The 26,977-nt window shown below is 42.0% G+C and overlaps 2 protein-coding genes across 3 annotated transcripts in view; one reads left to right on the top strand and one right to left on the bottom strand.

The window, feature by feature from the left end:
* The window catches only part of myo1ea (myosin IEa), a 43,777-nt gene extending 42,220 nt beyond the window's left edge, over positions 1-1,557 (top strand). For both annotated transcript variants that reach the window (XM_031846616.1, XM_031846615.1), the window contains one exon: positions 89-1,557. In XM_031846616.1, the coding sequence (XP_031702476.1) occupies positions 89-165 (77 nt within the window). In that variant the 3' untranslated portion in view covers positions 166-1,557. The remainder of the gene's footprint in view (positions 1-88) is intronic.
* Positions 4-26,814, bottom strand: rnf111 (ring finger protein 111). The gene is given in 15 exon segments (XM_031846619.1): positions 4-4,892; positions 5,826-5,929; positions 6,349-6,435; positions 6,707-6,802; positions 7,461-7,541; positions 8,891-9,008; positions 9,170-9,295; positions 9,386-9,666; positions 9,668-9,750; positions 11,192-11,444; positions 12,223-12,611; positions 12,843-13,037; positions 14,349-14,503; positions 19,853-19,985; positions 23,124-26,814. Coding segments are annotated over 15 exon segments (3,096 nt in total). The 5' UTR covers positions 24,001-26,814; the 3' UTR covers positions 4-4,774.
* Positions 26,815-26,977: the final 163 nt, after the last annotated feature.

The following is a 26,977-nucleotide window of genomic DNA, read 5'->3' as shown; positions in this document are numbered from 1 at the left end:
TATTTCCGTGATATTGAAATGTACTTGAATGTTTGCGTCAGATATCAGCTTGAAATGGGCCTCTAATCTAGTCACGTTTGTTGGGTAGATGCATCCGGGTGGTGGATAGGACGACTTCGTGGAAAGCAGGGACTTTTCCCCAACAACTATGTCACCAAGATCTAGGAGCTGCCGGTTTACAGCTCGAGGAGGAGAGCCCGCTGCATCCCCACAGACCCTCTCTCAGAGGACGGGATGGAGCTTACAGTCAGAGAGAGAGAAGCGCCGCGAGACTCGCACATCCTCCACTGCTGCCTTGTAGTGAATGAATGTATCTCTCGGTTACACCACCAGACCAAAAGACCGTCGGGCTTGAAATGAGGCTCTGTTTTAAAGACAAGAAGACTGTTTGACCCTGGGGTCTGTTCTCCCCCACAGTCCCTTTCAGTACTGAACAAAACTATTTATTGTATTTATAGCTTTCTGTATTCTTCTTACTGTCATTTATATCTTGCTGAGAATTTGGAAGCGTTGGAATGAAGTATGCTTAATCTGTGGGACCAGGCTTGTGATTTTTATTTTCAGAGGAAGGTTTTAATTGCTGAATCAAAGGTGATCGCCTCAGTGGCAAAACTGGAGCGACTGCTGCTTTACCAGGAATATTTATTTTGGTGCAAAACTGTAACTTCTTACAGGGGACGGCGTTTCGGTAAATCATCACACTGTGATTTTTAATGATATTAATAAATACCAAAGCTATGACAAATTTAATAGGTCTGAAAAAAAACCTTTTAGAAGGCAATGTGGTGAAACGCCTGGAGAACCATATTCTTTTGTTGTTTTTGTTTTTCTATCACACCAGTATATTTTGGTCACAGAGTAGAGGCAATGTATACTGTAACCTGAGCATGCTGTCTGTGGTGTATTAGCACTTTATTGGTACAGGTACTACCTTGGACACAGACATCGTCACTCGTTCATGCCACAGCCGGTAAGTCACGTCTATGAAGGACAAGTTGTAAAGCAAGAAATAAGCTCAGTTACTGAGGAGAATCATTTGTTTACATGAAATGATTTTTAGATCTGATTTTGTATATGTGTTCATATTTTAGGAGTACACCTGTCGTTGGTTAGGGTTTAAATGAATGTTTTTTTGTATTTTGTTTGAAGGATATTAGTTTTTCTCTGCTTTTGATAGATAGAGTCTGCTTTATTTCTGCTTCGGCTACAGATTGATAATAATGGTTAGGACATATTAGGGTGAATGGATTTTTGTTCGTGCAAAAGTTGGTTTTGGTGAAAGACATTTGTTTTTTTCGGTGGCACTACAAAGAATTCCTTTTGCTTCTGCACATCTTTTGCACTGCTGTTACATTACTTACACATTCCTGAGTATTTTTTTTCATCAAATATCCACACTATGCTCTCGTCAGTAAAAGCAAAAACACCTGGGACTTCTGTCATAGATCTTCTGCATCATCAAATATGGTTTGATCTTGGATGGTTGAAAACATCCTTGTGCAATACAAAAAAAGTGGATGAGTCTTTTAATAAAGCATGTCATATTGTATTTTTAAATGCTTTGTTTTGTTTTATTATCAGAGAACACATTCAATGAACAATGATCAAGCAGATGTTTATGTATTTTAAAATATTTACCTGCCATCCGGTCTGCAGCCCAACAATTTCCAAATATGGAGATCATTAGTTCAGGCTACGCTACAGAGCAGACCCCACTAAATAGTCTGTTATTTTTGTTTTGCTATTTAGTTGTTTTTTCCACACTTAATAAATTAATTTAACTGTTCAGATATATATATATATATATAGTTTTTGGTGAATGTAATTGCTTATTTAGAAGCAGTGCCACAGAGTTTCCCTACATGGTCAAAAACCTATTCCTACCTTTTCTGTCCAGAATAAAGTTCAAGTGAAACAATCGTTCTGAACTGTATTTTTATGATTTATGCTTTTTTTGGACTCATTTTCAAATTAAAGAACAAAAATGAGTGTAAATTGAATTTTATATTGTAAACTGCAATTCAGGTATAAAAAAAGGACATGACAATGTTGGGGGCAAAAATCATGGCAGAATATTTGTTATGTAACTTTATGCGACACCTTTGAATAAGATGAAGACATTTTACTGACAAAAAAAACACAAACGGTATTTTTCCTGGAAGGCGTTCTGACATACCACAGTAGGAAAAACACAGGTGTAAGTAATCAAAGTAAACATCATGAGGGGCCACCTGCCTTGCAGAGCCACCGTTAATGCTTTTGACAGCTGTGCTTTTCCTTCTACCAGGAAACTGTCTGCTGTTAAAAACGTCCATCTGCAGAAACACTCTGGATTATTTATCTTGGGTGACGACCTGCAGAGAAGCCTTAAGGTTCTAAGTCATTTCTGTGATTAGAAATGTTTATGGAATATGGCTGCAGTATGTACTGCACTTGATCTCGTCTCTTCATTTTAACTCAACGGTTTATTGGAATTCCTCAGTCAGGCCAACTCTTTCTATGTATTCTCTTTGAACATCAGAGCTGGACTGTGGACACATCTCCTTTATTTCACCTCAATGGGCCATCTTTGATACAATCCTTGAATATTTTAGTCTCCTCCGTTCAGTGGTTGCTACACATTGAATTAAACGGTTTTCTTTTACCATAACTATATTTTAATTATTACTATTCATTCAGATGTATTCAGATGAATCTTTGTGTTGCCTCTTCTCTGTCTGTCATGTTACTCACTCGGTTGACATTTTGATTGGAAGACAGAATTAGCTGTTTGACTAAATTTGGTATTCGAGAGAAGGCTGACAGCGATGGTTTCAAACCTGTAGCATGTGACCTCCACAAGGGGCTCCAACATATAACAACTTACATATTATATTTCATACTTTCTAGTATTTAAAAGAAAAAGGATTGTCATAGTGAAATCTTGCACTTAGAGTAGTTTGCCATCCTGTATATCTGGATTGCATTTGTGCCAAATACATTTACACATTAAATCCAAATTCATCATTTAACACTAAGCAAAATACATACAAGTAAACTAAAATTGGAACTGCCATTGTGTAATCTTAAAAATACAACTCAGAAAAGAGAATCTATCCTACAAAATAGTATTTTTTTTTCTACCCAGGGTACAACGCTTAAAACTCTTACTGCATCTGATCACTTACAGCACTTATTTAAACAAGATGTTTAAGGATTTTTATCTTTAAACTCATTCGATTCTGATTCATGATCTTTTAAGACAAAGTGCTCTCATGACATTTCCTAAAATAGATGTTTCATCAAGAGCTCAACATTCACTCAAACATGATTTTCAAAGAGACCAGGAAGAAGACTCAATTAAGAGTTATCCAAGTTTATTAATATTATTTTTTTTAAACTAATATAAATCCCACAGAATATGATCCTGGTGCCTTTTAAGTCAATGAATGCATGGATACCTGCTTTAAGTACTGCATTTCAACACTCCATTCAAAATATCTTTTTTTTTTTTTTTCCTTTCCTTTTTTAATATTCATCAGAGTGGAAATACATGGCCTCAGTCATATTCACTACTATTCTCCTGCCTTTTTCTCTCTTGTGCAAGTCTATGCGAGTAAGTTAAATCAACAGTATTAGTGTTTTTCTTTCAGCAGCAGCCAAAAAGGACGCTGCTGCTCAACTACAGAGAGACAAAAGGGAGGGTGGATAAAATGGTTTGAAGTGCGAGAACAAGCAGTAAATATTTATCCCAAAATGAGCTGTGCATTTCCCTCCCCACACCCACACACACACACACACACTTAAAGTCAACACCACTGCCGGTATCAAATTGACCAAATGATCCCAGGTTGCAGGCTCATGTGAAATGTCTTGCACACATGTAGACCTGAGATCATCTTACAGAAAGCTAGTTAATCGTCACAGGCCCGTCTGCAGGGAGGAACCCCCCCCCCCCAACAAAATGAAGAAAAGATTCACAGCCGGTCCCAACAATCGCTCGGTTTAGAAAGAACAGTCAAGAGAGGGATGTGACACTTTTTCTTGTTCTCAAAAATACAGAGGACGGTGATAATGGTGTTTATGTCAAATGAAGGTGCTGGAGGGAGGTGTGTAATCATAGCAAAGCATGTGCATATTCTGGGACATGAGGTGAACATTGGAGTTTATTTCCACTCTAGAAATACTGGGTGTGCACTAATACAGCAGCTGATCTGTTAACATATTTCCCTAGGTAGGAATGTCTTGATTTACTTAAAAAACATCTTTCACTAACAATCCACATCTTCTAAACAAACTAATCAATACAATGATTGGTAAAATGAATCCTGCAATGTGTTTTTTTTTCCTTTTTTACTGGAGGGCGACATTCTAGTAGAGCAAGGCATTAGGTTTACAGAAATGCATCTTTACTAGAGCAGCTATCCTCACCTGCGAATTGTTAGGCTGTAATAAGCCAACGTTATATGTGCAAAGAAATGCATTGCAAGGAAACATGCAGAAAAACAAAAGAAAAGAATGACACTTGAGGAAACAATCAAAAGCTACATGAAAGCTTTATAAATACAATAAAATCTTAAACCCTTGATGGAAAATTCTAGCTGTTGTAGTAATATGTGATAGCCGGCACTCTGGGCGCGATGCTTTTTTGTCAGGTGTTTTATTTAATTTTCTCGTAGTAGAGCTGCGCAGGTCATTCATGCCATCTTTGGTTGACTGCAGTACTGAAGAGAAAATTAATATGATCTCAAAATAAATTTTCAACAAAACGGGTGGTTAGAAAAAAAAAACAGCATCAACTCTCAGCAGACAGCTGCGCCTCAATGTCCACTCTGCAGATGGGGCACTTCTTATTGGTGAGGAGCCACTGATCCACACACAGCTGATGGAAAAGGTGCATACATGGTAGGCGTCTGGAGGGGAAACACAAGAGGCAAAACCAACAATGACTTGAGGCTACTAACAAATACTGCCTGTGGAGCCAGAGCTTGTTTATCTGTGCCATAGAGCTCCATTGTTGTCGAGAAACTGTTTGAAACATCTGTGAGCACCATCATTACAGCGGGTGACATGTTTCATTCATTATCATGACGATGACGGGCCTTGTCCTGCTGCTGTAAATGCTCATAGAGCACCACATCAATGGCGGAAAATAGTCCCCAATAAATACACTATTTGCTCATTTTGGAGCAACATTTGTCACAAACCTATACCAAAGAAACAATATATTAGTTGTTTCTTTATTAGGGACAAATGGGCTTGGGGTTTGGTCATTTCATGGGATTTGTAGTCTATAAAATATCTCCAACTTGATCCTTTTAAAAATATGTCTCAAGCCTGAGCCTCAAATATCTGAGTTCTTTATACAAAACATAAATAAGCATGTCTTTGCACTTTTAACAAGTAACAACAAATCTGAAAAAAAAAAAAACCACACACCTACAAATTTGTGTGTTTTACCTAAACGACCGCTTCAGAATAAAAGTCATATGATGTGTTATAGTTTGGAAATGTATACTCAATCATTGGAATGCTACAAGTGATGACTGAATAATTTATTTAATTAAAAAAAAAAAAAAGAAGCAGATAAACACGTGACACTCATCACTTCCTTTCATACCAACAGAGGGCAGAAAAGAGTGCCAAGAGACAGTTCCATGGGGCCGGTAATATTAAGGCACTCTAGGGTTTTTTGTTGATTACTACACCTTTGGGTTTAAAAGAATAACAATCCCCAGAGATGGTGGCAGAATGGAGCAACTACACCTGCCATCCCACATGTCCCGCCCCTGAAAGCGTAATTGAACACACTCAAAACACAAGCACCCAGGCGGGGAGCTACTCACCTGACGTCCTCCCCCTCCTCCAGTATTGACAGACAGATGGTGCATTTTTCTTCTGTGTCTTCATCTGCCCCCTCATCCTCGTCTTGCTTAATAAGCAGCTTTCTCTGTTTGTGAGAAACATTTGGAAACATGACTTTTGATACGAAGCGTCGATCGGTCACATATGGTTAACAATCCTATTAATCCACTCTCTGTTTAACACATTACACTGCTCAACTTAAACACTGTGGTGACATAACAAGTACGTATTAGGTTAGAATAAAGATATAGTGCCTATAAAGAGGTAACTGTTTAGAACAAACATTTCGACAAAAATACAAATTCCTTTGGGGACAGAGAGAATGGTCATTTTGTCATGAAAACAAACACTTTCTATCTGTTGTCTCTGTGCTAAACAAATACAAATTATCCAAATCAAAGCTATTCTAGAGCCGAATTCCCTGGCCCCCAAGACTAACACTAATATCTACTGTACATGAGAGCAGAGACATGTTTCCAAATTGATTTGTTCATTATTTCTCACCGATTCTGGGGTTGCGAGCATATTTTTCCCAATAGATGCCCAAGCTTCAGGGGTTAACTCTTGGTCAATGTCTCTCTCCAACACCTTCTGTATTGGGTGGCAGGGTGTTAGATTGCTTGTTTAGATACATTTGGAAACCTCTATGGAAACTGTTCCTCAACAATGTCTTCACAGCTGCAATCTAAAACACACTACAGTATTTTTGCTTAAACATCAGACGTTTGCAATGAGCACAAAAGACCACTGCGCACTCTGTCCCAGAATAAACTGTAACAGACGAGCACAACTATATACAGTATCTGCAAAATCCAATACACAACATATACATAGCTACACACACACTCTCATTACGCCTCACCTTCTTGTACTTGTGTGGGTAAGTGCACCTCTCTATGGTTCCCTGAGAGGCTCCTCGGTTCACAGTCCCCAATCTTTCCTCTAAATGCAGCAGGTCCTGAATGGATGCAGTACAAACAAACCGCTATGAGAATGATGGACAGATGCACATTTTGGCTCTTTTGGATAATTCCTCTTACGGTGCATGAAACGGCAGCACACCGGAGCAGACTGGTTTCCTCATTGGTGCTTTTTTCTGACTAAAGGTTGGCTTTTCATTCAATTATTTTCCAGATTTAGGGGTTGAACCCTGTGACTCAGTGAGTTAGACTTGTTTATAAAATGTTTAGAGTTCAGTGTCTTTCTCAGGGAAACATTCAACACGACATTAACTTCACCCAGTGATGGAGACCGTGACATGTGGTTGAGTGCTTTGGGAAAAAAAACTAGTAAGTGGACGTTGAGTTAAGATTTTGTCAAGATGTTAAACGTTGTCTTTGTATGCACTTCCACTACTATATCATTATATCCTGCTTTTCCCTGTGACAGCTGAGGACTGTTTATTTTGAATACAAATAATCAAATGTGTACTCTTATTACTGTTACCGTATGAACATATTGATCAGCCATGCGGTGTTGAGTCAAGCAATTATAACGTTAATATTGATGATAGCAGTGATGAACGAAATGGGAATTCAGTTATTTTAATCGTCCGAGTCGTGTCTGGACTGATTCAAACACATTTAAAGGAATAAATAAATGAAAGCAGTCCTCACCTCATAGGTTCTTCCAAAGCCAGTCATTCTAGATGAGATGTACCGAATGTGCGGGTAGGTCACTTCAGATATGCCGGTGTGCTGTGAGGGACAACAGAAAAACATGCAGAATTATCTCAGCATGTCTCTCTCATAACTGAATGCTTTAAATGCTTCTTGACTCAGAGGGCTCATTTTCCACGTCAGAATTTCACAGACCTTTATTTACTCTTAAGCTTCTGGTGAGGGTTCAATATAATGCATTCTATTAGTGGCTGAGCCATTTGACTTCCAGCTATGCTGTGGTATTGTATTTAAGTAACTGGCATTATCTCAGAGAATAACATTGAACCTGCATTTAATAGAGTTCACTCCACCACATCGTTATATCATCATCTTTTAAGCTGCTATGGTGAACTTGTTAGTAAAGAGTTTCTTATTTAAACACCCAGCAGTTACGGAGCAACATTAGCATTCATTTGGAGTCGTGTTTCTGGCCACCTGATGAATTTACTGTCCAATACTCTCCTTTTAACTCTTTAGAGGGAAGTGTATGACTCTTTAGCGGCTAAATGCTCCACTATGATCACCAGCTAGTCGGGTCTGTCTGCCGTCTGGTGCCGAGCAGTTAGTGTACATTGACGCAAACAGTGAAGCTGAGAGCTGGACAGCTGAACGATGAGCTGAAACTCACTATAAAGCTGAGGCGAGCTGCAGATTTGAATACTAACTCTTTGAATGTTCATTGTTATGAACACCTGATACATTGTTACAATAGAAATATAGATCATAGCCGCTTTAAGTTAAACTACCCTGTGTACGTGGTAGTGGCAGTTCAAAAATTGTATTTGAGTTTTAACAAGATTTCTTTTCTTTTAAAATGCATTAGAAGAGCCTATGGAAGTGTTCACATGGCAAATATGCAATGATGAAGGTCATAGATGTATACAAATTAAAACTAATGAACTCTGCAGAGACTGTTCATCAAAATTCAATTGCATATGCTTTTGGTTCCATATTTCTACGCCCTAATTTTGAGCATGCATTCTGTGATGAACTGCGGACGTGCTCAAAGCATTTGGAAAACAGCAAACTGACTTAATGTGCACTTGCATAGATGCTACAGTGAAGAACAGACTGTGGAAGACAACCAACGTTGGTATATCTGAGGGTGACCAAGTAAAAAAAAGCAATAACATCAGGAAACTGTCGACTACATTTGCACAGGCTCTGTCTCGAGGCTTGTGGATTTGTTGAGTGTGCACTTGAAATGCTTGATGAGCTACTATTAATTGCTACTGCATTATTCATGTGGTTAACCAAACCATCCTTGAAATAACTGACGTTATAAATAAGAAGGCCAACACCATTAATCTAAGCCAGACTTTATATAATAGTGATTCTTTCTCATTTATGCTAATGTATGCATTCGTCCCGAGGGTTTGTCTCACCATGAAGGGGATGGGGAAGTGGTGCAGTCTGGGGGGAGGGTGGTAGTGGGGCAGGTGGGAGTGCAGGTGCCCTGAAGGGTACGGTGCCACAGTCACTCCAGCCTCGATGCCAAGCTCCCTGTTGACAAACGAATTAGTCATCGCTACGTCAAAACTTTGGTCGATCTAAACATAAAACCAAGGAACCATAGAGTCACATTCAAAATGTGCATGTGATATGATTAGCTGCCGTTAAACTAACACGAGCCATCTGCCAGACCTCGATTGCCCGATACTGACCAAGCTGTTCTCTGCTCAGGCTGGCGAGGGTGGGAAGACATAGTTTGTGGCACATGGATGTGGTGTCCATGGCCGTAGTTGGGGTGCATTCTGTGGGGGTGTGGAGGCGGACGCTCATGTGCTCGTCTGCAGGGACAGCAAAGTACAGGGTCACGATAATATGAATACTCAGGATGAGGGAAAAAAAAAACCCAGCTGGGTGATGGCGGTACTCACGTTGGGTGCTGCATCATCCTGCGCCTCTGGACCTCCATCCTCTGCAGTATCTCGTGCTGATGGAGTCTCTGCACCGAGGCCCCCAGCGCCGGCATATGGTGCGGCAGGGTCTGGTGGTCCGTAGGCAGATGCTGGGCCAGTGGGGCATTTGAACTAGAGAGGTGGTGGGTAGACAGAGGCGGGGGAGGGGCAGGGGGCACGGCGTGGCCTGCAGGGTGGGATGGCAGTGGCGGATGAAAGGTGACAGTGTGGGGGATAACGTATTCGCCTTGTGGGGGGGGGCTGAGGTGTAAGTTGGGGGTTCCCATGGGAATGAGGACAGGCGGAGGAGGGCTGATGATGCAGTGAGCGTGCTAGAGAGCCATCTGGGTTTGAGGAAAGAGAAAAAACAACAACATTTTTAAACACAAAGGGCTAAGATACTTATGAGATATTTGTTGTTGTAAAGAAATCCTATGGAAAGACCAAATCCAACAACAACAATGCACGAGTCTCTCCGTCAATACTTTTCCAGCCTGTCTGTGGCACTCAGCCCCAAGTCCATTCATTCTCACTGAAGGCTCGAATGTATACTTTCAGTATAAAAATGCATTTACGAGTATTCACGGCAGCAGGAAGGTGCATACGGCGTTGACTCGAAATACTCAGCATGGGCGACATTCATTGTGATCAACAAACATGTCAGCTAGTCCAAACAATGTGGCTCATTGATGTGTTTTTAATAATCTTTGGATCTCCAGCTTCCTCTTTTTGTCTTTGGCTGAGCGTGATGCTTTCAACGGTGCTCTAAAGCACGGAGGACTAAGCTACATCAGGCTACACAAATACATGCCAAAAGGATCAATTTACTTTTTGGTGATTGTCATTTTGTGGGATTTTTTACCATTAATGTAGAACGTCAACAAGCTTATCCCTTATACATCTCGGCTCATCGTGGTAAAGATGATGCCTTTGTAGCATTTTATGCTGCTGCTGTTGTTGTTGACGCAAACCTTCTCTGTTCTCTGGCAAAGACAGAAGTTCACTAATGTGAGTCATCCACTTAATGAATATTCATTTGTTCTATTGTTGTAGCTCTTCTTGGTACAGACTTCCTTGCTACTTGTCCAAGCAGCAGTACAATGCGGAGGAGAGGCGAGCATGAGCACCAGCAGCAACTAACCGTCTTACTACTTCCCCACCAGAGAGCCTCGTCACACAGCTTCACTCTCCACACTGAGCGGAGTGGAATGATCAATTAACTACTTCTGCCTGGTGCAGTTCCCACAGCACTTGGCACATTAACCACCAGGCTCTGTTAATTACTATTAGCATTAGGTTTTAGAAGTGCAGCTGTCTTCCAATTTTCCCAAGCAATATGGCACTGGCACTGCAAATAAGTGGATTCTTCAAATGCAGAAGCACACATGAAAGTCCAACTGAAATTAAATTGCATTTGTCTGCGACAGCATATCTTATATCGCTTATATACATTTCTCCCTTTTTGGTTTCTGATTTTCTTTTCATTTCATTTCATGATTGCTCCCCTAGTTTTGCATTAATTCAATGGAATACCCGTTTAAGTAGATGGAGACCTTATTTCTAAACAGCCAATCAAATGTTTCATAAAGCAGTAACTTCAGCTTTCTGGAGGTCACATTGAGCCAGATACTACTTACTAAAAACATTATTTTTGACCAGAAAAGGGGATGACTAAATCTGATAAAGTCTGATTTTGGACTTTAAAAATTCTGCTCTGAAACATCGAGACCATTAAATCAGAGGCGCGTGTCCTGTTTTCTGTCCTGCATGCGCTAATATACTCACAGGAGGGGTGCATGTAATGTCTGCAGGGCTGGGGCTGTGTTTGTGGCTGGGGCTGAGCCACCATGGAGGCGCTGAACGATTCCACCACAGCTGGCTGGCTGGGCCCAGGGGTGGCCTGGGACACGAAAGCAGGAGGCCGTGAGGTGGAGCCCGGGCAGCACGGGTCAAAGGCTGAGGTGCTGCCATGGAAACTAGCCCCGTTGTTCCCACCGCTCCGAACACCGCTGTTGCTCAGGTCCACCGGCAGAGTTTGCTGTGGAAGAAAGGTGGAGGAGACGTTATAGAAAGAAGAGGGATGAACTTCTCCTGTGGAATGCTGAATGAGTCACGCTCTAGTCATGTACGGTATGGTGTAGTAGTCTTTTCTGTACTGCATTTTTCCCTCCACGTAAAAAAAATATATTAATATAGGAGAAACCTTTGTGTGTTGCCCTCAGTCTCCTGCTAAATGCCCTTTCAAGATAAAGAGTGCATCTTCATTAGCGACAAGTTCTTAACTAATTGAGGGGAGGATGTTGCATCGTGGAGCTTTGACAAAGATAGCGAAGTTTTAAGACCATTTTAGACACTAATACTTAAAACGTGACTGTCTGACCTCAATCAAACATTAGTCATACTTTTAATGAGACACAACGAACTTGTTCAATCACTACTCGTCATAGATTCATTTTGTGCCGTACTTCTTAATCTTCTTTAATATTTGCTTCAAAAGCTAAATAAATTCATAACAACCCAGAGTGAGACAATAAGGCTGAGGCTGACCTGCAGACAGATTTTTAGATTATGTTTGTGGGGAGAGAGAGAGAGAGAGAGAGAGAGAGAGAGAGAGAGAGAGAGGCGGTTAGGAATCAATGTGGGACATTGAGCCGATATGGTGTACACCTTTTTGACCGATATTATGACATTCAGCAACACCCTGAGGGATATTCTCTTCATCAGAACGTGCCTGTTCAAGCTCACCGTTACACAATGTTAGCTGTTTAGAGGCTGCTGACCACAGCATGTTGTTACTGAATGCGGCATGGGCGTACCTGGTCATGGTAATGGGCTGTGTTGCTGCTACTACTACTGTTGCTGCTGCTGCTGACCCCAGCACAGGATGCGGGCAGAGCACTGGGTCGCTCCACGGGGCAGCTCGGCTCTTGAAAAGGCAGGGTGCCCGGGGGCTGTGGAGCTGGGTGATGGACGTGGTGGATGAAGTGGTGAGCGTTGCTGTGGCCGTGACCGTGGCCGTGCTGAGGTCCACCGGTCTGCTGAGAGGACGACACCTGCAAGCAGCTTGAATGGGAGTGGCTCAGCGACAGGTGACCAGGGGAGGGCCCTCCACACGGGGAGTGCTGCTGGCAGCAGGATGGCAGTCTGGGCATGGCCGTGCCTGCGTTTTCTCCTGCTGTGCCTGACAAACCTGGTCTGCTGTCGTCTGATGAGAGTAAAAGGTAAAGGAGGAAACAGCAGGTTAGAAGAAGAAAAATAAAGATGACCTATGGCGACATGCGACTACACAATATAGACCACATCACGCTTTGATGTACAAACATTACGGATAATATCAACAGCTGAAAGGAAGTCATTTTGGACCCCAACTGCCTCAGAGCAAAAGAGTTGAAATGGTCTCCAGCAGCTAGTTTAAACATGCCATGTCCTGTCTTACCCTCTGCGGCTGTGCGAGCAGAGACGCTTGGCCTCTGCGTGTGCATACTTTCAGGTATTGAGCCTGGGCAGCTAGTGGAAGGGCCTGGGGCATCATGGAGCTCTGAGGTAGAGGCATGATGGGAAGATGATGAAGAGGATGACCTGATTGTTTGAGGGTGAATGCTGCCAGAGGTTGTTGGCACAACTGTGAGATCTGTGGGGGGAAAAAAAGGCAGATGATGATTTAGAAAAGGAGGATTAATGTGCATTAATTGTACTACAGGTATTACTTCACCAGAGTTAATGCATTTAAAAAGGAGTCATACAAGAGCACACAACTCGAGAGGGGTCTGTATCCGATTTTGTGCGTTTTGTTTTCCAAATCCTCCAACCATTCATGTAATTTATTCATTTATTTAACTTAATAAAGGTTAACAAAGTCTTATTGATTCAATATAACACCATGTAGATGTACCAATTGATATTTGTAGATTAAAAAGGCATGATTTTCGCAATTCATGAGACAACCTCAAATCCAACTCGACACTTGGAATAAAAACCCTCCACAGCGTGAACTGTAGCATGTGTGTACTTGTAGAGAAGAGCAGGAGAACAGCAAGCCTCATTAGCATTCCAGTGTGTGCACTACATCTGCTATTCATATTCACAAATTCATTTCCCCTCTTTCTCCTACGAAATGCAAATACTCTTAATACTCACTGCTCTACCATTTACTGTCTGTCGTGTGCGTGGGCTGATACAGAAAGTCACACAAATGCCTTTGGCTACGACGTAAACTCCTTTTATAGGGTTTCAACTAAAAGAGGGTTAATGTAGAACAACAAACTCTTAATTCTTATCGCTGAGTGGTTAATTCGTGAACATGAGAGTTAATAGTGAAAGCATAACAACAAGTTATCAAGATCAAAAATATAGGTTTTGCCAACTGTTATTGTTAGCAGTTTTGTAAAACTATAGCTGATGATTTCTCCATCTCTGGCACATATTTAGATAGAGATCAATAGATACTTTATGTATTGCTCATGTCACAGCAGCAGCAAGTGAACGAAACCACACTGAAAGTAGTGTAAAGATCAAAAACACAAGCACTATCATAAGAGGAAAAACTAATAACGCATGCCCATTAAACATGTGCATGCGTATAATGTGCAAAGTACTGTAAGCTGTGCAAAACAGATGTAGTAGATATCTACAATGTTCAGATGTATTGCACTTTTCCAGAGTTAGAGTGGTGATGAATTAAAAAAAGAGAAACCTGAAGAAACTTTGTGGCAAGTTGTTACAGTGCTTTTCTTCACCGCGTCATGAATTTGAATGTATGAATTCAAAGCCATTACCACAGATCACTTGAGAAGTCTAAGGCCGCCACATATTTGCAGCAGAAGACAGCAAAATATAAAAGGAGTCACTGCTAGCAGACAACTTGAAATGATGCGTAGCTCTCATTTCATCAAACAGTTAAAAAGTATGTGGATGAAGGATTTCCCCCTATTTCTATTCTTACCATCTTCATCGACAGTGAGATCTACCACCTCCCCAGCATTCTGACGCAGCGGTTGGATGACGGTGGAGAGTCGGTGACGTCCACGTGGCTCCTGGAGTCGATTCTGGGAGCAGCTATTAGCCCAAATCCTGCCAAGACCGGCCACTGAGCGTGACCTGTGGACATACAGACATAAAAACAACAACTATTACAGCCAACTGCAGTAGAAGAACCAGGAATATTCTCAAGTATTTCTCAGACTCTCAAGCTCATTTCCAGGACAGTGGTGTGCTTTGACAAAAGCCCGCCGGTGCAAAGGTAAGCAAAGACGCAACAGCGGGCAATTCTGACAAAAGCATTTGGCTCTGGTCACAATACCCAGTGAGCACATTAGTGAAGGAAATAAAACCTTTCTTCATGGCAGACATCTTGACATAGCAGGAAAAGCATTGCTGCAACTACTTCCATTAACAACGTCTCCAATCTAATTGGGTATGTTGGTATAATTCCAGTGTCCTAGCTCTGGCAAACATATCGGTGGAATTATTTACATCCATGTATAAATGTCAGAAACTACAGATAGCGTGCGTCTGGACTGCCATCATGAAGCTCCGTCTCCACTTCCATCTAAATATCAGCATTGTTAGTTTTCCCTGTATCTCTGGAATGCTCTGTACCTCTCCTGCCCTGCCTTGGGCCTTTCCTTTTTTCTTGTCCTTTTAATTTTCTCTCTCAAAGGCTCCCATCACTCTACCCCGTGCTCTCTGAGACTGGAGTGAGAGCCCAGGGAATAGCCACATTTCCCCCCACAGTGCCGTAAAGCCAGGTGATCAGAGGGAGGAGGGATGAGCCTGAGGGACATTGGACTATTTGTGAGTGCCGTAAAGCCAGATACCATGGAGCTCTGTGGCTTGGGGAGTTCACTGTTGTTCCCCGAGAGCGTTGCACAGGAGCAGAGGGACTATGCTGTACACCGAGTGCCAAAAGCACTGCCTTGTTAACCAGTCTTCATCGGAGCTACGGAGCTTTTGGTTTGTCAAACTAATACATAGACTAGCTCGGTGACTCTTGATTAAGCCATAGAAACATAACAAATGATCAAGTAATTCAATAAATTGTTATTGCCTGTGTTTGCACATACAGGTCAGGTGAATTGGAAACTTTAAACTGGCTCTTGGAGTCAATATATAAATAGTGTTACGTGTCTCTCTTTGCGTTTCTCTGGCCTCCCCCCACTGGATACAGGCTACATACCACCGTACAGGAAGAAGTGGGTACAAGGACTAGATAGATGGGAACTACGCACTTGATAAAGTTTGCAATTAAAAAACTCAAAACAATGAATTGTATCAAGACTTTTGGTGCTGCCTTTATGAAGCTAAGTATTAGCAAAACTGACAGACGTTTTTTATGATTTTCTATTTCAAAAGCATCTCAAAAACTTCAATAACTGGAATTATGGAACAAACACGGTTGGTGTATTGTTGCTGGTGATCAAAATGTGAGCGCATGAGTTCAAAGACTTTAATATTATACTGTATAAAAAGTGTAAATCATGCATTAATAGTAATGTAATGTTTTGGATTGGTTAAATTATTGATCTATTCCTCTTTATGCTGAAAGAGTTTGGCTTTGATCACATTTCTCTGATGTGTTGAACACAGGAAATGCCTTTCTCACTGCTGTTTGTGATAAGGGGGGATTCCCATCAGCTTATACTGTCTGCTTCCAATGCAATTTCCTGCGAGACATGCGCCGCACGATGCAAGTGGAATAGAGAAGGAGGAAGCTTATTAACTTTCATATTTCACAACTCGCTAAAGCAACCTCGTGCCCATACGCATGCAAACACACACACACAGCAAGGAGGGTGGTATGCAGAGAGGGGCACATGGTGGTTGTGTTGGTGGTTAATTGGCCCGGCTCCTCAGCTCTGGGTTGATCCCAGGGAGCAGGACGAGCCACTAGGGAGGGGTCCCTAATTAAGTAGACCTGGGATTATTTTGTAAATATCTGTTTACCACCACGATCTCCTGAGGGTAGGGGGGGGTGAAGCCAGTCGGAAAACAATACATTGTAAACATGAACACTATGGGAATGGGTGGCTTGGTTGTGCCAAACCAAGGTGATGTGAGCCACAAGCCCCAGGGAGCAGAGGAGGGCTGCAGTAACAGAGCAAACTACTGGTGTGAGAGGTAGAAGGAATAACACTGTGTACTAGTGGTAAACAATTTGGGATTTAAACTTTGCACTGATTAACGGATCAAGTTTGTCTTCACAATTAAGGGTACGAGGGCTTTACTTTCTAACTCTCGGCACCAATAGAGAACTGATGTTTATCACTTATGTTAAAACAAAGAAAATGTATCATTGTAATTACAGAGCTGCCTTGTAAGCCCTTTACATTTTGCTTGAGCACATCTTCATCAACACAAGAAAAATATACATACAATAACCATAACATACCTTTTATAAATAGATATAAAATAAATGAGGCTATACATGTCATAAAGGTCAAAAGAAAATGTGTAGACCTAAAGCTGTGAACTGAAATCTGTCTAATCTCCAGGTTGAGTGGAATCAGTTTTTTTAGGTTGATGGGATACGTTTGGGGATCCATCATTCAATGGAAGTGACTTTAACACCAGTTTGTTTGAAGCCACATCATCACTTTTCTATAGATGGAAAGCTCTACTCTGGAATCCTGATGGCAGTAAGTGTTGTACTCACAGAAAGTCTCATGGCATTCAAAAGGTTTCCTGTCCTGATATGCAGAATAATTTTTTAATATCCATATCAGCTACATAATCCTTGTTTATTGTAACTCACTGCGTTTTGGGTAAAACCACAGCCAAACACGCCCCACAGTGCATTGTTAAAACACTTGATTGTTCTCATAATGCACTGCTTTGCAAGTGAGCGAATTGTGGAGCGACACAAACAAACAACGTACAGCCAGCAGAAACATATCCACACAGACAGCACGTCACTGAGCAACGTGAGAGGAGCAGCTTTGGGTTAAAAATGGTTGTTTTGCCATAATTTCATAATATCATTTTGCTCCATGTCCGTAACATGCTGCTGTTGGTTGAGAACTGTATTTGAACATTCTGTACAATCTGGGGATGAAGAGAGGAGACTGTCCACAACAAGTTGCAGGCAGAGACTCCTCTGTCCACAAACATGACAGATAATACCACTACACACCCAACGGAACAGCAAAGGAAATGAGAGAATGTTCTTTATCAACGTAGGTCAGCTTGAGGCGATGAACGCAATTGTGCAGCTGTTTTATAATCGGACAACATACACTCAGTTACTAACGGAGTCCAACACAACAGTCCTACCTCCATAAAAGTTCAAATGTTCAGTTTTTGTTGAAGCTCAGCGTTATGATAGTGTTGGGGGATGTAGTCCGTGGTGTTGTTGAACTGTATCGTATGACCGTAAAGTTGAACTTCTCTGAAAAAGTTTCAACAAAAACTGATTATTCTAATTCTCATGGAGGTCTGTGAATATCATACTTGACTTGGTATTTCCACATGGACTAAATGAAATAAGTTGCATCGGGGGGAACCAATCCACCAAACAATAAAAGTGATTTAATTATCATCAAAATACTACAACAAAAAAGAAGCCAGAGCCATGATACAGAATGTGTGAGTATTTGTGCATGTGTGCACATGTATTGTTCCTATATTGACAAACACACATTCACAAATCGGACCACAGGCGGCGTCAACAAAGCTTTCATTGCTCATTCTGTTGGCCTTTGGTTCCCCGCCCTCCTGCTCGCTGCTGCCCATCCCCCCCTTCAGGAAAGCTCATCCCTGCATTCCCTCTAGGGATCCAAGACATCTTTGACAGTCGGGAAAAACAGGAAGATTAGACAAGCCGTAGCATTCCAAGCTTGGCGCAATCACCTCTGGCCAGGGAACTATTTTTCAAAATATTACGAATACATTAGTATAAAGTAGAGTGGAAGGAAAGAGACTGTGAGGGATACAGATAGAGGTTAACACAGAGGCAGGAGACAGGTTGTCATTTTATGAGAATTGGGGAATAAGATTGAGGTTGAGTGAAATGTGGTGGGCTGCAGAGAATGGCAGTGGGAGATATCTAATGTATCGCTCTCACACTGTAAATATCTAGCAGTTCTCTGAGAAACAGCGCGCTGTGTTTCAATTCTTACATTATCCACTTATTAATCCTTCTTTAAGCTTTATCAACTATCCATTTGAAACAAGTCCACGCCAGCTAGGGAGGTCTATGTGACGATATGGTAGCCATGATATGGGTTAGGTTAGGTTATACGGTCTGTTCTGGTATAGAATGTATTTGAAGTTACTCACCGATAGTGATTGATGAACGTTGTGCTCTGTGCTGATCTTGTGGTCAGAGATATCCCAGTGAGCAAGTAGCTCGTCAGACATTTTCCTCTTCAAGCTCTCATATCGTGGAATTAATTATGCACGCATCACTGCCATTACCGGTGAAAAACCTCACACCACTGTGTGTGTGTGTGTGTGTGTGTGTGTGTGTGTGTCTACCTAATTCCCATTAAAGGAGCAAGAAGAGCATCTGAAAACACTTTACGAATTCTATCCCAAAAATTATACAAACCAAATTTGTTTCACTTCCTGTGGCACTTAGTGTCAATTAACAAGTAATAAACTAATACTGGTAACATATTGTTTTAATATGAAATATAACTAAATGACCCTTCAACCTGCTCAAAGTGACATTGTTTGCTCCTACCTCTCAAGCTGTTCCCTGGCTAATTTATTTACAGAAGCAGTTTGCTTTATTTGTGGTGTTTCTAGAAAGAATGAAAGAACATGGGCACCGAGCGTGATGTGGTTACGTTGCTGTATAAACAACAAGGTATGCAACCTACCCTCTCTGGGCAATGTAAGCTATGGGATTCATGAGCAGAGCACTGGAGTACACTGCAACCCACCCACTCAGTGCTTTCATCCTGAGAACCATAAGCTCCTTTCACACATGCACTGCAACCCTGAACTTATCTAGACATTACCCAGTGGAGCTGCATGTGAGAACGCAAATGTCCGAATCAGTCGGACCACGTATTAAATGTTCTTTCCACTGCCAGCTCCCGAGTTCAAAGTCAGTGTAATGTCGGTGTGAATAGAGCCGGTCATTTTCTGGAGAATTCACGGTGAACGAGTTGATGACAGAACAATACAAACATCCAAGAGGGATGAAGAGAGGTCATTTAAATGAATGTCTGAGAAGAAAACACCAAACTCGTCAGACAGATTCAGAGAACGGCAGGAGAAGTTACAAACCAGCCGGTGTTTTTGCATCATGTCCTGCCACCCCTCACCTCAACCAAACGGAGTATTTCCAGTAGGTGAGAACACATCTGGCAGGGACAATCTCCTGTTGTTTGCTATATGTGTGAAAGGGAAACTCTGGACCTGATTCTCCGGATTCATAGTCCTTTGCCTTATGGGGCAGTTGAGCTGATAAATGAACAGAAGCACATTTATGAAGGGTCCTACCTGAAACCGTCTCCGACTGTGACGATCTCCACCTCACTGTCTGTTGAGGTGACGTTGATCTCCTCGCTTGCAGGTACAACAGGCGCTGGAGCTGGAGTGGCCTCAATCACCACAACATCCTCATCCAGGGCACCTGAGCACACGAGATGAATTTAGTACAGAACAGACACGCAACATACAATATGACAAAGACAAAGAAAGCATCCAACTACAATTAAATCAACAGAAAATACAAACTCGATCAAAAACTACTACGACGACTCTTCATTGGATTATGACACTTTACTTCTATTAATGTGGAATTAAACGATATCACGTCATCAAATAAACGAACAAACAACAAGTATAGACATTTAAGTCTGTGCATGCGGTCGTCTACTCTCATACAGCAGAGACATGTACTCTCAGTGCTCTCCTTCTTTTTAGTCTAAATCAAAGAATGTGGTTTAAGTGGCCAGATAGCATTTCTCCACTTTCATCATGCTAACAGCAGTATCTTCAGGCTCAACAGTTTAACAGGAGAAATGTAGGTCATCAGTGCTCAACTCTATTTGCACTGGGATTGGCTTTTTTTTTTTTTCCTTCACCGCTCCCAAATCTGCGCTGTGATTGGTTCACTGTGCACTAGATCTCACTTCATCTCTGCCTGGGCGAAATACCATGAGAGCCCCCTCAGGTGTGCTCACTGTGTGTAGACGGTCGCAATAGGAGATCAGAAAGAAGAGATACGAGGGTAGCTATCTTCTCAGTGGAGACAATTATAGTTGTTTTGACATTTTAGTTTGAAATTACTACAATTTTCATAGCACATATAACGTATACATCTTGACACGAATGTTGACTTAATGAAGATCTCATGTCAATATTTCATCTCCAGAGGTCCCGCATGTCTATTCATGCCACCCACATCGCACACAAGGAGCCGAGTGCATCAAAGGCGCTGCTCAAAGCAAAGTAAAATAATCAAATGCATCATTCTCCTCAGCCTTCGCAATGGAGCCGCTGCCAAGACCATTGCAGGACAACGGGGGCGTTGCCTCACCAAATAGATGTGTTGCATTATTTTCTATATCTGAACACACAGCTTAATCTACGGGATCACTTTAGGGTTTAAGCCCAGACATAGATTTCCCCCCCCCCCCCCCAGATCATACACAGCATACTGTAGCAGACAATACAGGTTTATTTACAGCTTACAGTCTCATGCTTGTTTCTAATTATTGTCACAATTTCTCCTCTATGACTCTGAAAACTTCAATGTAAATCTCCAACCGATGTTTTATGATAGTAGATGTCATCTACAGTATGTATACATGCGTGTGTGCGGCTAACAAAGTAACTCGATTCTATGCTGCAGAAGAGTATACTTTGTTTTCATGCACATCAGTAAGTGCCTTGCCATAATTCCCCAGTGTGACTTCTATTCCAATTGTCTCCTGAGAACTGCTGCTTAGCACCCTCTGCAAGACTCAGGTGAAGCCTTCATGAGGCTACACATACAACAACACCTTACTTACAGCGTGCAGAGAATTGTAAGCAACGTGTGCAGTGTTTGGTGAGGTAGAAAAAAAAAAAAGATACGTACTGCTACTAGACCTAAGATGACCGTTTGTCAAACTCTGGAACAGAAATATCAGACGTCCATGAAACAACTCTCTGAAGTCCAACCAGCGACTTGATCAGTTTTTGGTAACAGGACAAGCAATATGCTTGAGACTGAAGAATCATACTTAACTGCTATTGGTGAAGCCAATCATTTAGTGTGACAAATCAGATTTGTGCAGTAGGATTTAAACTGCTACTTCACACAACTGCTGCAACACTGAACATCTAGAAGGCTTCTTCACCTGCCTCCATGCGTTCCCCTGCTGTAAACAAATGCCTTGTTTTCCCTGCGAGACCTGCTGTTTCTATGCAAAGCCTGTCACCAAACAGTGCCTGAGTTTTCTCCCACCGGCCTCCCACCAACAACTAAGTTTCCATTCTCCCCGAGGGCCACAGCAGGAGAGACACTGCTGAGGATAAATGGCTACATGAGCAAAACAGTGAAGCAGGGTGAAAGTGGGGCTTTTTAAGGGATATCCCGACTTCTGTTCGTCTGTCTGTTCTGCACACTGGGCTGAGAATGAGAGCAGAAAGCTATGGTTTAGATTTAGGAGCTGTGTAAACTCGTTGCTCCAACAGGTAACAGAGGGCGGCAGTTTCCATTACAGACTGCCAGGTGTGGGGCCATGAAACGCAGAGGGGCGTAGCTATTCCTTTATCAGCTGAGCCATTACAAAGACAGGCAGACTAAAGTCTTATGTATGTTGCTACATTCATCATGTTTAAGGGAAACTGAAGTCAAAAGCTATAATACGATTTCTTACATAGAGTATTTTTTTACATAGACTTGGGACAATAGGTTGCCATGAGAAAGGCAAGAACTATTTGTGGGCATGTTGTCCCTCCAGGCAGCAAGGTGACTTCCCTTTCTCTGGTTGAGAGCCAGAATGAAATCACCTGGCACACAATGACAACCTGTAGACTCTTGATTAAGCTTCAGTAAACACACATTTTGCTTACCATTATCACCCTTCTGCTATAGCAAATTCATTTCTGATTGTTCAGTGAATGGAACTGGACGTCTAGGGGTTTAAAAACTTTGATAAATGACAATACATGTGTGTTATAGTATTTGAATTATGACACTAACAACCAGTGTTGTTATGAAAAAGTCCAGCTGCTATCGCAAGTTGCACAACACGTGTTGACCTCTTCTCCGGCACAAGTCGTTTCTGTTTTGTTCTGCTCTTCAGTGCATATTAATTCACATTGCATCAATGTTCTTCAATTAAAATGATAATTCATGCTGGATTGGCATTTTTTTTTCTGCAACTTTAGAGATCCTGAAGACATAATTTATACCGTTACAACTCTGTTACCATTCTGCCTGTTGATATTAAACCCACGTTATCTAATATAGACAGTTAAAAAAGGGACCTGATATGATGTAGAAGCCATGTAAAGTTTCTTATATTGACTGTTAATCAATAAAATTGATATATTAATACATTTAACTAAATCCAACACTACAAACACATTGCATAGTCTGGCCTAGTATAGTCCACAGCTAACCCTCACGCTGCGATCACACAGTGTTATGCTACGGAAGCCTCAACTATTTTAACCATATGATACCATACCTCATGCCGTAAAACAAGATATGTTGGATAGAATACAGAGATTAAAATGCAACACAAAGAAACTAATGCACTAGAGTCGTGGTTACCTGTGGCTAAAGTAGCACTGTTGGGCTGGCTGCTGGTGCTGCTGACATCGACATAGAGCTCGTCTTCTGCTTCAGTAGAAGTGGGGGAGGAAGAGTCACTACTCAGCTCCTCGCTAGAACTACTGGTGCTATGGAGTAGAGCATACTTCCTACGTGCGATCACTTCCCGTTTCTTCCTCTGCAGCAGTAGTCGCTCCTTTTGCTTCTGAGTCCGCTGACCCCCTCCCGGAGCCGTTTTCACAAAGCGCTTCCTATGTAGGGGCCGCCGGCTGCTCAGACACGGCCGCTTCAGCAGCACTGGCTCAGCTTCAGACCGCACCCACTTATGAGAGCGATTCCCCCGAGTTCGGCCCAGAACAGGGTGCAGGCCAACTCCGGCGGCTCCTCCCGTTGTCAGGGCAGGAGCCTTGTGTTGGCCCCCCGTCGCTCCAGCTTCCCCCTCCTCCTCTGAGCTGAGAGTGTCCGAGTCCCCGAATCGCAGGCTAGAGGAAGGGGAGGAAGCACAGTCACTAAAAGAGGACTCGTGATTATGTTCATCCTCACTGGGGTGCTGTAAAAGTTCTACCCTGGGACGCTGAGGGGCCAGTGAACTCTCACTGATGTGGCCCTCCTTCAGCGAGCAGTCCGACGGCCCTGCCTGTTGACCTTTTCTTTTTCTGCGCCCAGGGAGGGTCCGTTCCGAGTCTCTGTGTGTTTCTGTGTCCCTCAGGGGCCGATGCCTGGACTCACACAGGGTCTCAAATTCGCTGCCTGCCTTTCCAATCACCTCCATGTTGTTCGGGAAGCTCTTGGCGGCCTCCATGGGCTCTGGGTTCACCAGTGGCTCCTTCAGGTGCTCCTGTATGCTGGGGGCCTCTGACTGCACCTCACTCTTCATGGTGGCAGGTCCGTCCTCAAAGGGCAAACAGCAAGTGCACTCGCATCCGTTCCTAAGCGTCTATCCGCTGCATGTCACAAAACCTGAAGAATAAGGAAGAAAGGAAACGATTACGTGATCATGATGCAGCTTATGTGATAATTGTAGTTCTCCTTACGCTGTCTTCACTGAATTGTTCAACATCCGCCCTTTAGAAAACAATTTACAGCAGAGCATATCCAATGCTCAATCAAAATGTTGATTACAGATTATTTTCTAGTATTTCAATAATCAATCCACAGCACACAGACCTAAAAACAAACAATATGCCCACGACAGTACTTCAAGGTTTTCAATCCGGGGCGAAACAGTCTGTCACTGACAGTCATTTGTTTGTTAGTACAAATGAACACCCCGTGGTTGCTGATTAAAGATGTAGTATGGCCGAGTCAATACTGATGTGTTTGCCTTCTTGTTGATTTCACACAACCCATCAATCACACAGAACTGAAACTGTGATCTCAAGAGAGGATATCCACCATCTTATGTTTCTTGACTCATGACTTTGGGAAATTTCTGTCTGTATTTGTGTGTGATTTCACCAACAAATAAATCCCAAGAGAAACAGACTCTTATGTGGCGGTGGAGGAGTTTTCACAGCGGTGTAATGTCTCCCAGAGCATGCCGAATTCCAGCATTACTGAAATGTAGGCTACTTCCTCAATACAATACGTCTGGTAAGACGCCATGTGTATTTTGGCACATTGCTTACCACACCCTCTGTCAGCCAAAAGCCAGCTGTCAATAAACATGAAGGCTGTTTTTAATGCGATGAATACATCTAATATATTACTGATTTTAAGAAAATTGATAGTTTTTAGGTATATACTCTGTCTGTTTCACATACATTGATGTAAAGTAGACTCTAGTAAGATTACTTTTTTGCAATATATCACATACCCAAGTATCACCGTTATCATGAGCAAGATATTGTGATAATGCTACATGTAGGAACCAGTTCAAGTGTTTTAATGGAGTGAAATAGGAAAGTATCCTGTTGTGTACACGGTTCCCAGTTCAATACACCAAGGATTTGTAATAGTTCAGGCTTTATGAAGCTAATGCTAATCAATTAATGCTTTGACCCAATACAGCAGATCAGATGTGTATTTTTAGGAAATCTCACACAAACAGTGTTCACATGGTTGCAAACAATAAATATGATTTAAAAACATTTAAAAGCAGAAACATTACATTTGATTGCTCCCACATGGAATGATCAACATGTTTAGGGACATATCGCTATTGCAGATGTGTGTTACTAATCACAAAGGATGTTGCACATCTGCAGTGATGTCCACTGATCAACTGTGTTTTAATAATGTTATGGACACTGCGAAGAGAAAACGCAGGCTTATGCACTATATTCACACCTGGCGATATCACCCACAGCCAACAGCACTTCTTGATATGATGTAATCAGAAAACAAATTCATGGAGCTACAACTTCAGCAACTGATTTAGGAAAACATTGTCCTGACCCCATCTCTGTGGCCATCTGTGCAAGTGATGCAGCACAACTAAAGAAGATAAATGCATTGCTCGTCTCATCCACATGCTGAGACAACACTGTTCACAACATTGAGATTTAAATGGTCTGTCAACATCCCTATGTGGTTGTATCTTCATCGAAATCAAACTTGCTCTACACAAAGCCTGAAAAGCATGATAAAAATAAACACCCAACTACTGCATTGAGCCATTTAAAGGCATTGTATTCCACTGTAGGACAGTTGAGAGCAAAGTCAAGACTCATATAGACTTTTTAAGAAAACACAGCTACAAAGACTTCTTTAGTGTTCCCATCTCTCTGTCAGAGTCTCAGTAAAAAAATGTAACAACAACATTCCTGGTTTGCTGCAGGGCATTTGTACTGGCCTGCATTAGGTTGTACAGTTCATTATGTTCCTGCGTGGTGCGATGAATTAGATATTATGTTATAGACTGACACTGTACCCAAGCAATGCATTTTCATCATTCATTCACAACTCATTTCATGATAATAATAATAATAATAATAATAATAATAATAATAAAGCTGGACCTGAAGCTGCAACTCCTGTGAAATGTGGCTGATGAGGGCGAGGATTCTTTAAAATAAGCCACAAACGCTCTTTGTGCTTTTATAAACAAAAGTGAGAGTCCTTCAGATGCCACAGAGAAAGCTGCGCAGTGACATGCATGAATTCAGGGGCCTCAGAGGACAGCCATGAAGAGGAGCAAAAAAAAAAATCCCCCTGCACCAAGGCTGGATAACTCAAATGTCTAATAAAGAAGCCCATATCGCACTAAATGATGCTGTCAGGTGCACCAACCGCAGCTACTTGTAGCAGAACATGTATGGTGCACCAGAAATGGCAACAGTAAACCAAATTGAAGATGTACGACTGGGACAGGACTGCTGAGCTGCTGCTGATGCTAACGAACTACCAACCACTCCGACCAGGCAAGCAAAAAACACAGAGCTTCATAGATGAATATATCCTGACAGTATCGAGCCTGAAACGGAGGCTAAGCATAGTTTCTACAACGCTTAACAATTACAATAAGCTCGGCTGCTGTCTGTCTGTCTGAGCCACAGATGCTGCTGGAGTGACTGGGGCCACACAGACTCGTGCTAACGGAGAAAGCACTGAAATATGAATGTATAACGTTAGTGACTTATGTTTAGATTGGTACGATGACGAATCGAATGGAAACAGAGTGGACAGCTAGCCGCCTAGCCTGACACACACACACACACAGTTAATCCAGACAGAAGACAACAAAGACAACACGTACCTGGGTCTAAGTCCTTTTTCAAACTGTGTCACCGTCCTTTCTGTAACATTTGAGGTTAAATCCTGTGGGGGAAATAATGACAAGACGTTGAAAGCGAGCATTCATCGAAATGCTAATCCTAAATGCAACTAGGCAGGCCTACAAAGACATCGCGATC

Source organism: Anarrhichthys ocellatus, unplaced genomic scaffold (assembly GCF_004355925.1).
Source record: "Anarrhichthys ocellatus isolate YVR2014 unplaced genomic scaffold, GSC_Weel_1.0 scaffold6, whole genome shotgun sequence".
NCBI lineage: Eukaryota > Metazoa > Chordata > Actinopteri > Perciformes > Anarhichadidae > Anarrhichthys > Anarrhichthys ocellatus.
Note: the sequence above shows the minus strand (reverse complement) of the source record. Positions and strands in the feature narration are given on the sequence as shown.